Source organism: Polyergus mexicanus, unplaced genomic scaffold, assembly GCF_030449975.1.
Source record: "Polyergus mexicanus isolate NDT 795.1 unplaced genomic scaffold, iyPolMexi1.0 SCAF_6, whole genome shotgun sequence".
Classification (NCBI taxonomy): Eukaryota; Metazoa; Arthropoda; class Insecta; order Hymenoptera; family Formicidae; genus Polyergus; species Polyergus mexicanus.
The window spans coordinates 12,202,739-12,217,099 of NW_027223326.1; the positions used below are offsets into that span (position 1 = coordinate 12,202,739).

Below are 14,361 nucleotides of genomic sequence, written 5' to 3' on the forward strand. Positions count from 1 at the left end.
CTGTCAGCGGGGAGGGATTCTCGATCTCCGTAGAAAGGAAGGGAAGGATGGGACGACCGCGATAGAGCGGGAATATAGAGGAGGGATAAACGAAGCGCCTCTTCGCGGCGGACGAGGGAAAAGGGTACCTAGGATAACGACGGGGAGGGTGGGGGGGGGAGTCTAGAACGAGGGTGTAGTCGCAAGGAGAGCAAGGAGGGAAGAAGCGGGGTAGGATATAATCGGGCAGAATAGGGGAGAAGGGTAGGCAAAGGGAGTTGGTGGCGCGGGAGGGGATGGTCCCGAGTTCGGTGAGCCCACAGTTCTCAGTTGGTGGCTCGTCACTCGTCAGTTCGGCGGACGACCGTGCGAGAGCGCCGTCGTGGCGGCGTGATCGATCCCTTATCGCTCTCTCTCCGCGGCGGCATTCGCGCGCCCGCACACCCGATAAGCGGTACGTGGAGGACGCCGTGGCGTGGAAACTCTTCCAGGAGCGAGACAGAGAGAAAGAGAGCACGAAAGGTGGTGCGCGCAAAGGGCGTCACATAGATCGCTGTCGTCGCGACGATGACGTCGTGCCACCGACCGGTAGTCGCCGCGATGTTGCCAGCAGACGAGTAGTAAAACCGCGCTATAGGCGCGACGAGAGAACGAAACGCCAGCGAGCGCGGCCTCAACGGCCTTCCTTTCGACGGCGCGTGGACGCGGCGACGGCGGGGAAACCCCTATCGACCCTATCCGCGCGCGGCGGCTGGTTAACCTTGCGGCCCGTCTCTAGACGTCCCGTCTATACAGCTACGCGGTGGTGGGTCTCGGTCGCTTGCTCGGTCGCTTTATTCGTTCTCGTGCTCCGTTCGTTTTCGAGACTCGTGCGTTCAGCCGTTGTATACGTGCGACCGGGTCGTTCCTCCCCCTCTTATCTTCCGCGGACCTTGATCCACGTTGACGCGTCTAACCCGGTCAATCACCCGTGCTTTGGCACGCGCGACTCGTCGAGCTTGTGCTTCTCAGCTGGCTAACGATCGACAGCGGCGGTCGGTGGTGTCGCGGTCGAATCCGTCGAATGCCGGTCGTGCTTGGTCGAGCCTCGACCACGGGAGAAGCGAAGCGAAGTGTCCGGGTGTGCTGCGGTTCAGCTTGGCAGCAGGTGTGTATCGCGGCATTGTGCGTGTACGCGACGACGGAAGCTGCTCGCTAAGAGAGCATCGTATATATTAATTATCATCGCACAAAGGGGACGTTATTCTTTCTTGTCAATTGGGGTAGCGCGTGATCTCTCTCTCTCTCTCTCTCTCTCTCTCTTTCTTTCTGTCACGCCGATTCTCCACCGGCTGAAAGGGAGGAGGCAGAAGATTACATTCCGCGCTAGGTCCCGCGAGGATCCCGAGGAGGCGCGCGACGATTGGTCGGCGTGGTCGGCACGGATCGTAATTAATTTCCCCATTGCTCGGGGAATTATTGCTGGCCGGTCGCCGATATTAGGCGGCCAAAGGTCGACACGAGAGAGAGGGGGGGGGGAGAGGGGGAGAGAAAAATCAGTCCGAAGGAATAGGATCATAAGACGGGGGCGGCAAACGATCTTTTCCCCTTGTGCCACGCGCGTTCGATGACGCTATCGTAATCAGTTAATTTCCGGGCGTTAAGCGATTTCAGTCGGCCCGGTGAATTGGCGATATTCGGGGATGACGGCGCGCGAGATACGCAATGTATGACAATTCAGCAGCGGCATCAGGTGTGAGGGATAATCGTCCCCGAGCACTAACCGCGCGCGCGAGAGAGAGAGATCAATTTCTTCTTTACCGGAGACTGCGAAGGTATTTCGTGCCTCCATGGGCTATTACAATATCCGAGCGGCACGCGAAAGCGCAAGAAGAGGAATCAAGAACGATTACCGATCGATACGGTAAGTCTTGGTTTCTGGTAGATTTCTAGACTTTGTCATTGGCGCATGTTAAAGAGAGAGAGAGAGAGAGAGAGAGAGAGAGAGATTGAGAATTTCGCTTCAAATTCGGTAAGATCGAAAAGATTCGCACAGTCGGAATTATATCCGATTTACAGCCATTATCGTTGCGTTGAAACTTTGAAATCTTCAATCTTGATAAATTTAAAAAGTGGAAAAAGATTTTAAAATCGGAGAATTGGATTTCTAAATTTATCACCGCTATACAAATGCGTGCGGGAATATAATTGTACGAAATGAGAGCCCGCTCTCTTGAGAAAATTTGACGCTGCTTTATAATTGTAACAATAAAGAAATGATATTTAATTTCACGTATATATATATGTATATACATATATTCGGACGAGTAAAGCGTTTAAAACGGTAATTCAGTTTTGCGGTCGTTGTCACTCACATTTGTGCGGGCGCAAAGCTTCAATATTTACTATAATTGTATTATAATTAATCAAATTTTGCATTATTGCGCTATTGCTATCTCACGACATGATATAGCGGCACGGTATAATATAATATCCGATTAATCGTAATACAATTAATAGAAATGTAGAAGCTTCGCGCGAGTAAACGATGCGAGCACGGACGTAGCTTCGTTAAGATGTTTTATTAAATTTCATAGCACCATTCAGCCTTCGCTGATGATCGATAGATAACGCATGCTCTAGTCGACCGTACCGGCGAGAAATGAAAAATAAATGTCGCCCTTTAGGCGAATACTCGTGATCAAAGGTGAGAGGAACGCGCGGCGTATAGAGAGAAAGCGATCTATTTTTCGCTAGAGTTAATTAAAGAGACGCGCGCATACACGCGCTTTCAATTCTATCTTTTTAATCTATCTAATTACTCCATGACGAAACGTAATGAAATTATGAATGAATTAAGTAGCGATACGACAGAACGTTCCATGCCGCTATAATTAAGTCGCGTGACGCGCGTAAGTCGCTGTATGAGAGTTAAGCCACCTACACCGCTTCGTTAAAGAAGAGGGAAGAGGAAACTTTCGATTATTAATGCGAGAGGAACAGGCGAAATTTGCGAAATTGAATCGCGCTTATTTTTCAACAGTCTTCTCATTACGTTTTATATTCGATAGAATATTTTTTTAAACGATACCATTACCGCGCGGACGGATTTTTGATATTCACAGACTTAATCTTAATCTCTCTTTCTCTATTTTTTTCTTTAATTTTTGCGACGAGAAAATTCCAATCAAGGTTTCACCATTACGCGATTCCGCTGACTTTCATGAAAGCGTTATCCCATGTATACCTATAATACTGAATAAGAGAAATCCAAGAGCGAACAATCGCGGCTTCGATGCGCCAAGTAGTTTGATATACCGTTCGACAAGTGTATTACCGCTCGCGATAAGTCGCAGAAATCGAGATTGCCCCGGGGCTGTTCTCTCACTCCCCGAGAGAGAGAGAGAGAGAGAGAGAGAGAACCGGTACATGAATGCCCATTGTCCGCGATATCCATCTTACAAACGATCACGTCGACAACGATCATTCAATGCTGCCCCGACTCTTAAATCCTAATCGATCATCAACGTACTCTTTCCCTCCATTTTTGATGGGCAAACATATAGCTTTTAAAATTATGGTTTTTTTTATCGGCACTATCTTCTCCCTTCAGTTAATTCATATTCTACGTCCTGAATGTTGATTCTATGCAGCCAGTACCATCAGGACTGATAGATTGTAAACAATTTATTCTCGGCAGCTAAATCTTAATAAACTCGAGAGAGAAAAAAACGCTATAGAATTTGAAATTTGCGAGTCGTAAGGTAGGTCTAAAGATATCGTTTCGTATGTATACTTGGCGATTGTCGTCCGTTGAAAAATACTCGGGGAGATTCCCGGCGATTCTGCGTGTCTTGCACACACAGAAGCTATTTGAGAAGAGAATAGAAATTGTTCTTCCTATAAATAGAGGCTCAGGACTTGGAGAGAGAGCGAGGGGGTTAAAGCGAGCGACGCCAAGCTAAACGTTGACGCGCATGACTGGCCGGCACTGATGTGAGTAGAGAGAGCGTCGCCGCGCACACTTGGTCAATTTTTTACAGTCCTGGGACCGTGTCCCCGAATTTGTATTTGGGATCGATAGAAGGGAGAGAGCATCTCGTGGATCGTCGGAGGGGGAGTTATCTCGGTAGATACTTTGAGACCTACTTCCGGATATAAAGGGTGGGAGGCCGCGGCCGCGCTCCTCTCTCAGAGAAAACAAGTTCTCCGAGAGGCGATGGCCGAGGCGCGATCGCGTGAAAAATTGACAAACTTCGCCGTGACTTTGTCCGCCACCATTTTCAACTTCTCCCTTTCTTCCCCTTTCTCCCACAATTTAACAATTAGCTAGTTTTATTTTTGACAGTTTTGCTATTAGGTATTGATTCGTCGCGAAACAAATAGTGCGATCGTGGCGGCCGGTTCAACGAGATTAATTAGTTAGGAACAATCGGTTCCCTCGAAGACAATTTATACTTTCTATAGGACCGAAGAGCATGCGATATGCATGCACAGTATAAAATGTAGAGCATCAAAATCGAAACGGTGGTATATATATTTTATTACAATCATAATGTGTCGATTTGTAAACAATTTCTAAAATTCACGCGTATATACGCGGTGATGATTCCCAAATTTACGAAATTACAAAGTTGCGCTCCGCTTATTGAAAAAAAATTTAGCTTTAAATGTATAGTTATATGAATATCCTCTTCCGTTTTATTTGCGAATATGAGGAACGTGAGGTTAAAACTTCGACGTTTTATAGAGTCGAATTTCGTGCGCACAGAAATTCTTTGACTTTTTTTTATTTTTTAGCGATATCACAACGGCAGAATCACGTTTTTATTGAAACGCCATCATGTTGGAAATTTTCGTCGAATATAATGCGCGCACGCGGGGCAAAGCGTTTCGCGTGCGAGAGGGGCGCGGATGCGGGGCTCCCCTCCCTCTCTTCCCCCTTTCCGAGTATCTAAACTCGTTCGCGTTCGATATCGTGACCGCGGTAATAAATACCATCGAGGTAAATTGCGAAAATAATATTCCTCTTCTCGCGTGGCGGCGAGCACTCTCGCATTATCAAAGCTGAAAAGGTAGCTAAAAGTGTTGTGTGTTCTTTGAAGATCCCGGGCACGGCAGTGTCACCTCCGCCGAGGGCTATACTTTCGGTTAAAGTGGCTGTGCGCGCGCTGGAGAGTATTTCCCCTGGAGAAACAGTACGACGCGACGGAGGATCGAGTTAACAAATTCCCCTCCCGTTCTCCCAATGAAAATCGTTTGAATTGCCATGCGAGGAGATGAAAAAAGGAAAATTACTCGGTCAGAATGAGAAATAATCGTTGTCAGCGCGAGGTAAAAATAGCTTCCGCCCCAGAAAGAAACGGGACGCTTTCCTCAGAAAAAAAAAAAAAAAAGGAAAAAGTCGTGACACAACGAGAGGGATGTGTAACGTGACGAATCATGCGGAGAAAGAAACTCGGACGAAATTGTCCGTCTTCGGTTTTCTACGTAGCGAAAAAAAAAAACGCGCTGCATTTGTGTCTCCGAACGCGCGACACAGGACAGCGCCCTTTATCGTCTTGGAGCAACCCCGAAGGTTCTCTTTCCGGTATTTCGCGACCGGAAATTGAACATGACCGTTTACGACTATGTAATAATTGGTTTCGTACTCGACCATTTAAACAGTAATTGTAGGTTATCTCGGTAAGGTACTTGGCACGACACAATACCGCGCTTCCTCTCTCCCTCTCTCTCTCTCTTCCTCCCTCTTTTCATATATTGTAGAATGCCGCTGAAGCCACTGAAGTCGAGATTGTTGACAATGAGACTGGAAAGTGGCTCTCTCAAACGAATCCATTGAGCGTTAAAGCCGAATAACGATTTGCTCGTGAGACGGGAATCGCACGATGGCCCGAGCGATACGCGATTAAAAATGTATCGACGTTACATTTAACCTTTATAGGAAGAGGGAGAGAAAAGGAGAGAGAGAGAGAGAGAGAGAGATCATCCTCCGGGAGATTTTGTAATGTCCCACTCTCACGCCATTCTATTTTCTTCATACGATATTCTCTCGAATCAACAGATTTAATCCGACTTCGATATAACTGATGTAATGAATTTTCACGAAAATTCTTATATGATTAGTGTAATTGCATAATCATCCTAATAAGTCTTCTCTGAAAAGTTTTGAGGCCAATAGGATGTTGAATTATTTCGAGGCCACTTCCGCCTCGTTAAAACCGACGAGGCCGGTGACGTTTGAGTGGACCGGAGAAGCAACTTACTTTCAATTCTGTATTAATATCGCTCTCGGAGCAAGATCTTATCGGAATTCTGATTAGATCCTCGCCCGAAAAGTTTAAATTTCATCGCGCATCACTGCAGAAACTCCGGACGGACACTGCTTTAGGCAAGAAACGCTTTAATAAACGTCGCATTCTAACGTCCCGTTAGAACGTTTCGATCGACGTTTCTAAAAGGTAGCAAGTCAACTGGGAATGCATCGATCGTCATTTCAAGTACTGCACGAGGTCGTTCTATGAGCTACCGTTCTCGATGCAATGGCCAATCGCGACAACGCGATCGAAGCGTGATTCAAATTTCATAGTTCTAATTTTGCACAAGGTCTGATCGGCTTGAAACGATTCTCTCTTTTTATTCAATTTATCATAAAAAGATTTAACAGAGAAACAAGTCTTGATTTTTAAATATTAAATCTGTAGGAATGATAAGAAATAGACTCTCTCTCTCTCTCTCTCTCTCTCTCTCTCTCTCTCTCTCTCTTTGTTTGTCTGTCTAGTTTCGCTAGGGTTAAAATTATTGCCCGTAACTTTGAAATCTCGCCGAGTGAAACGGTTATTCCGTTAACGTTGCCATGCGCCCACCTAACTTATCAGATTCAACATAGTTTTGAAGAAAGTTTTGTACGCATACATTCTTATGAAAGTTTTTCATCCAAATTTAACGAACAAACGCAGAGTCTCTCACAAATGTTTATCAAGTGCACGGGAAGTTTGTCCGCCGGATAACAAAAGTCGGCAACCGAAAAGAAGAGGAGTGCCGAGAAATTATCTCCGAGAAAAACTTGGAGATATCTGGCTTCCCAAAGTTGAACAGTCATGTTAAAAGTAAGAAGGTATATCCGCGTGTAAATTTAGTAGAGCGAATCGCGTCCGCAGCCGTTGACTCTTTCTACAGTTTTTCTACCTCCCTTCCTCTCCTTCTCGCTGTCTTGTTCCTTTTTCTTTTCCCCGGCGCCGATGCCCATAAAAAAGTTTTTAGCCGCGACTTCCACCATTTCCACCATACTTCTCAATTATTAACAACAGCGAAACTTTTCTGCTTTTCGAGCATAATTCATTTTATAGATGTATCGCACTGGCAAATCTATTTCACATATTTTCAAAATATTATGACTAGTTTTTCCTCTCTCGCTCTCTCCTCTCTCTCTCTCTCTCTCTCTCTTTTTTCCCCTTCCCTCTTTCCCATAGTAGCATCGACCTCGAATCCACGTTCATTATGATAGATTTCTAAGCTATTAACATTCCTACAATTTTACTCGTTCCGAATCAATCCTCGCCATCGATCCTCTTCGTCCTAAGTCGGTTCTGCCCATCTCAATTTTCCTGATCAATCCTCACGTTGTCCGACAATCCTGCAACATGATTACGCGACAGTGTCGTTGAATCCCGATAAAATATAATAATAACGCGACGTTATTAACTCGTGGGAAATATATATTTTATTCGAATGTACTAGATTCTTTCTCTCCGCGGGAGGAGCAACGACTATTTTTTTATCGAGAGAGAAGAACGGCGCATTTTTCGCCTCTCGGGCTCGCTGCTGGCGCGAACGTAAATAGATTTATTTGATTCCGTCTCCCCGCGGATGGGAAATGTTTTCTCACCCGTTTTCAGAAAAGAGAAACTCTTTTGTTAGAAGTAGGGGAAAGAGTCGAGAGCTCAGGCCCAGACGCGACGACGCGTAATCGTCAAGTCAAATATCCGACCAACGTCCCACCCGCGTTGCCCGAGGATGTGCTATTCTTGAAGGTGATCGCTCGTGGATCAAGTACAGCCACAATAATGGCCAGAAAGTGGGCCAGGTCGGAGCCGATAAGTTAACGGCGACAATGTAAAGCGGTCTCGTCTCTTTGCCCAGCTCGATACGCGCCTCGGATTCTCAGATTAAACTTTAGATAGAATCTCGAACTTTATTTATCTTACTTTGATAACGCGCGAGAGAATGGGATCTCGTCCTTAAACGCTTCACCCTCTTTCGAGCGAGGATCGAGGATGACGCTAAACGAGATAAAGCTTTAATTTCGGATATGACGTTATGGCGCAAGGCGTTAATAGGTCGACACGTATCGTGACAACGAGAATAACTTGGGCGGCTTATCTTGGAACGTAATTATCTAAGCTCTAAGCGATTTTAAGCGAATAATCGCGATAAGCACGTATCGCATTCGCATTCGCATCTGTTTCTTTTATTTTTGAATAAATATATCAGGAAGAAAAGAACGGGCGTGAAAAATAAAATTAGAGTCGACGATTATACTTTGCGGGTAAGAGATTTGCCGAGACTCCAATTTCTCATTAATCTCATTATTCTTCATTAACCTTATTCTTGCTCTTCATTAATCTTCGTTAATACTCCGGTGAAGCTGCTACTAATTCCACTTGTCGGAAATAGGCGAGACAATGAAAAACTGTGATACCATTCTTGATTTACTCGACGCCCTCGCTGTCGCGAGACTCTCGTTCTAATCTGGCAAAACAAATAACCAGTTGACTCGGGTCTGTTTGCAGATGCAACCGGGGGATGCCAGTTGCGGCGACGATGAAACACGAGCGACGTTAAAGCGCAATCGTCCGGAATGAAGCATTAGAGATAAAGGCCTTCAAGCATTACCGAGGCGCGACGTTTATGACGATATCTCGCCTAGCTGTAGAGCACGAAACTCAAACTCAGGCGAATAAAAAGAAACGCATCCTCCGCGACATGCCCTTTGCGAAATATCGACAATTTCCGTTGCTGCCATATCGGAGAGCACAAAACCCTGCCGCGACGATCCGTTCGCTTAACCGATATCCGTTGAACTCGTGGAAACGTTAGAAACGGATATTTTTCGGAATTCTCCGTCGTCACGTTCCTATATTGTAATTATTCGCCACAGTTACCTTGCTAAATAATCGACATGCCTCGACGTCGGTGTTGATCGGCGCGAGATGCAACGCTCCTTACTCGGACAGCGATCGTTGTAACAAATCGATCGCAAGTCGATCCTGCCGAGAATCGTGTCCGAGTCTACTTCCGGTGTGTCGTGCCTCGTCATGAGAGCGGAAGTTTGTGGACGAGCGGCGACGAGCGTCGCGCGGGGCTTATCGTCATCGGGCTTACGCCTAGTGACCCGGAAGGGCGCGAGATGAAAGTGCGCGCGTCGCGTGATGTCGTCGGAACTGACCGGATGAAGAGGACGGACGGGATGGGAACGGCCCGAAAAATTCCCGTGACGGTGACGACGATCGGCGACAGGGCGAGTCGCTCGCTGGCGCTGCTGGCCGTGATCGCCTGGTGTTCCTGCTGGCTCCTGTTGATTGGCGAATGTGCCGGCCAGAAGCCGATCAATCTCGGCAACAGTAAGAAGCGCGACGTCTATATCGCCGGCTTCTTCCCATATGGCAACCACGTGCCGGAGGGTCACATCGGGCGCGGCGTCATGCCCGCGGTAAAGCTCGCCGTGGAGCACATCAACGAACATCCGACGATACTCAGGGATTATCGGCTGCACATGTGGTGGAACGATACGGAGGTGAGTTATCCGGAGAATAGACAATACAAGAGATATTTGAAAAACTCTGTCGACTGAGACGTGGAGAGTAATTTTTTTCACGGAAGTAGAATTTTCTTTACATCTCGAGAGATGTAATTACTTTTGAGACCGACACCGGTTGGTGCAATGATGCTGCGATACAATCTTTCTTATAAGCTGGCTTGTCGAGGCTCGCAGAGATGTCTTCCGTTGCTACGATTTTTTTATTCCTATAGGGGGGGAAAAAAAAAAATCTCTTAGAGAAATTTTCAAGTTTTAGAGAATAAGGATGAAACGTTACTCTCGTGTTGGCTTTAATTTTTTATTTGAAATCATATTCTTTTTACAAATTTGATTACATGAAGCTCGAAATTTTTAAAAGCACGTTTGATACAATTACCTCGTTAAGTTGGCAAATAAAAATTATTCCATAGAGAGATTATAATGTGACGTATATACATATTTACACTAAAGATAACAAATTGAAATGCCGTAAGGATTAAAGCACCGTCTCTCTATATGCCAAAGTCACGAATTTTTCAAACATTCTTTATACTTTAGCCTACGTAATTCTGCAGAAAAGTGTCTAATTAGTTAAAATCTTATATTCAGATTCTTTTCTTCTTTTTCCGCTTTTTCAATATGAGAATATTTGTTCCCTTTTTAAAATACAGTACCGCACCACTCTTTCCTTTTTATCTCGCTTTTTTCTCATTGTTTTCTTCAATTATTTCCCTTTTGTTAGTGTCGAGATGATGATGATGGATTCTTTATCTTGTTCTTTATCGAACATGAATCCGTTATGTGATTAATTCAGATATTCTTGTCAGTTTTTGATTATACTTTCCTCAATCTCGCAATTAGATTGAGATCGATGATTGATACGAATTCTTCGAGACTTTTTACGTGACTTCGTCTTCCTTACCTTTTTCTGAAATATAAAAGGTTAATAGAGTAAAGGTTAGTAGGGTAGGGGACTGACCAATACAATTTGGGGAAGAGAGTAGTCATGGAATCTCAACTATTAAATAGATAATGATATTTAATAGCGGCGATCCGGAGGGATACTTGGGATCACTGGAGATTCGGTTTACCTTGCCGTGTAACTGAAATAACGTGGTCGATCGAAAATTAATAAATTATAAACTCACTCGGACGTTTATTTCTTCTTTCGTCTCATTCTCTAGATATATATTTTTTAAATCTGTTTGAAAATAATACTTGATCGGATTTTTGAAAGATTTTTCACACGACTTTTATATATATATATATATTTTGCCACATTTTGCGCCGCTTTTCCTGGTTAAAACAAGCATTAAATTTTAAGAGCTTGAAAAGAAGATGATATTATAAAACAACATTTTGTTTTAATAACTTACAAGCTTTCAATACTAATACCAATAAATGTATTTAACGATATTTCCATTTGAAATTTAATATATGTAGAGAGAGAGAGAGAGAGAGAGAGAGAGAGAGAGAGAGAGAGAGAGAGAGAGAGAGAGAGAAAGAGAGAGAGAGAGTAAAGTAAAAAAAGTAAAAACTAATTTAGTTATACTATAAGAGTTTTTATATAAATTTTATTTTTTAAGAGAAAATTTTGCGAAAATTCTTTCTAAAATTCCAAGATAATTTGTTAATAATACAAAGTATTGCGTAGAGATTGCAATAAACATTTTAAGAAATGATAATTAACACATATAAAACTATCAACGTGTATATAAAAATTTAAATATATTATAAAATAATAATAATTCATAATAAATTTCTTATAAATATAACAAAAAACACTTTGAATTAAACCTAAATATCACCTTCTTTTTTGTTATGTCAATATATGATTAAACTGTATATAAACTAAATATAACTAAATTATAGCTAGATGGAGTTTTTATATATTGGTGGAGAAGTCCCTTTGGAAATAACATAATGTAACGTAACGTAACGTAACGTAACGTAACGTAACGTAACGTAACGTAACGTAACGTAACAAAACTATGTTTGGCGCGAGCCGATTAATGCTACCGAGGGACCCAACATATTCTATCGGTACACGTAAAACCCACGTATGCTCGTGTATCCGAATAATCATGCAGCACTGAAAATAGAACATAACCCACCGATGAATACGCAGGCTTTTACAGAAAGAAAGACACACGTCGCCATCAAAATATGTACATGTATATCGCTCAATATATTGTATATTATTCTTTTGCACTTTGCGAAACTTTCACAATACTACTTTAATAACTTATTTATTATTACACATTTAGTTTTTTCATATTACGTGTTTATACTATTATATATATTACAATATAATTCGAGAATAATATAAAAGAGAGAGAGAGAGAGAGAGAGAGAGAGAGAGAGAGAAAGAGAAAATATGATATAATTAATTCTTATATATTATAATGAATAGAATTTAATTAAACTATTAGAATCTTAAAACTCCCAAGACCTCCTAAGAATTAGCATTGGCATTTGAAGCGCGAAGGATTAAATAAATCAGCGCTAACAACAAGAGACTATAGAAATGGATGTAGAGTTTATGCAAGTTGATTGCGTAATGATAATTTTGAATAATATAAAAAGAATATCTACTTCTTTTATTTATAACCCTATCTTAGTTGAGCGATCAAATATATACATATATCTATTATATTGATAAATGTGTCTATGCCTCTTTTTTTATACAACTCATCGATCTGTTTAAATCAATCTACAATTTATAATTCCAATAATAATACAATATATTCAAATCTTTTCATGTTTTATCTGAAAATATTTTTACACGCGTATATTATATTTGTATAAAAATCTGCATAAAGGTAATAATATATTGTAGAAATAGCATCAAACTCTACCGTATGAAAATACAATCTGAAATTTGGGTCAAGAAATATGAATCAGTTTTTATCAATGAAAAATTTGTACGAGAAAAACGGAATATAAAAAGATGGAAAATTTATCGAAAATTTTAAATTGTTAAATAAGAAATCTGATATATTCATGAACAAAAAACATGATTCTATTATATCGCGATCCTTTTATGTGTGTGCGTGTGTAGTGTGTGCGAAGTTTTTAAACGGATATATCAAATCTGATTTGAATAGATTGCCATACGAAAAGAGGTAGCCCGATATTAGCGTTATTATATTTTGAAAAGTTATTTCGCTACGTTATTATTATCACACGGTAGCGTCTCGACGTCAGGTGCATAAAAATAGCGGCACGCCATGTATGGCCATGCTCATGTCATTATCTATCGTTAAGCGCTCCTCTTTTCTGGAAAAAATTCACGTCTCGGATTTTGCCATGAAAGTAAAATTTTTTCAGGGAATAATACTGCGCGCCGCGCAATGGGAGTGAGAGATCTCAAATTTTAAGATTTTAATTTTAGATGACAGTATTGTGTGTATATTCTCTCCGCCGTATAAAATTACTCATCTTGTAGTTGATAATTATATTATTGAAACAGTATAATGATAAAGAAATTGAATAAAAAGGGATAATTAACTTGAAACAATTTATTGATTGTCAATCTTTGGTTTATATTTGAAGTATCGTCGTGCCACTTTATTTAAAAAAAAAAAAAAAAAAAACTTATACAGAATGCATATAACTCGATTAATTACTTTAACTTTTTGATAAAACTTTTGTTGATATTGACTCTTTTGTACGCCACGCTGATGCATTAAGGTACACTCGGAACCACTAAATTTATCAAAGTTGTAACGCAATTTCGGTCATTTCGATTCTTCATATGTTACAGCCGCGTTAAAATGATCTCTATTCGAAATAATGGTGACAGGGACGCGGTACGTTTTTCTCTATCTATTATATGGTATAGCGGATCAAGAATTAAATTCGCGGCGAAATCACACAGCAACGAGCAGAACTCGTCGCGCAGATGCGATGCATTTGGATCTGTCGAATATTTGACGGGTGAAAATGCATTGTCCACCGAGGGAGAGAGAGAATCGCGAGGCTTTGCCTTTGCCAGCCGTCGCAACCGATGTTGCGCATCGCATCGGTCGATACATCCAGGCAGCAACCGCCACTTGTATCTCAATTTCCGCTGAATTAGGAGCTATCGACGCGGGACGATTTATCGCGTTGTTTACCGCCACCACGATGGCAGCGATCGCCGAAAATTCCGCGTGGATTTCCTCGCGACTCTCTCGATTTTTGGAGAAAGCGGACGCAACGAAGAGAATCGGACGAATCTCGAGCGCGAAATTGCTCGCGTATGCACATCTTCCCCTGAAAAAAAAAAGAAAAAGAAAAAGAAACAGACCTTAAACATCGAGGTTTTTCGATGTATACGCGTCTACATATGCGCGTATGTACACCGAGGGACGCCTCCGAGTCTCGCTCCCTATATAGACGTGCGGAAATTGCAGAGAAAACTTGCACAAGTAGGAGTGTACACCGAGTCAAGGATACGCGACCGCGACAGCAACTTCGAGGGAGAAACTTTACGTGTTTACCTTTATACGTACATATATAGCGTCTGGAACTGCATATACGCGACATGTCACATATAAAGTCGCGCGAGCTTGTGGAATTAGGTCCTCCCCCTCTCTCGTCTGCATTCGAGGAAGGCATCG

At 42.4% G+C, this 14,361-nt stretch overlaps 1 protein-coding gene across 5 annotated transcripts in view; it reads left to right on the forward strand.

Annotated features, from left to right (window-relative positions):
* Positions 1 to 331: 331 nt before the first annotated feature.
* Gaba-b-r2 (gamma-aminobutyric acid type B receptor subunit 2) overlaps positions 332 to 14,361 on the forward strand; it is a 35,272-nt gene continuing 21,242 nt past the window's right edge. Inside the window, exons 1-3 of one of the 5 annotated variants that reach the window (XM_070297837.1) lie at positions 332 to 1,126; positions 1,624 to 1,882; positions 8,751 to 9,754. In XM_070297837.1, the coding sequence (XP_070153938.1) occupies positions 9,368 to 9,754 (387 nt within the window). In that variant the 5' untranslated portion in view covers positions 332 to 1,126; positions 1,624 to 1,882; positions 8,751 to 9,367. Of the gene's footprint in view, positions 1,127 to 1,512; positions 1,883 to 4,068; positions 4,088 to 6,991; positions 7,068 to 8,750; positions 9,755 to 14,361 lie in introns of those variants that run through there. The other 4 variants (XM_070297838.1, XM_070297840.1, XM_070297839.1 and 1 more) reach the window with 4 other exon arrangements.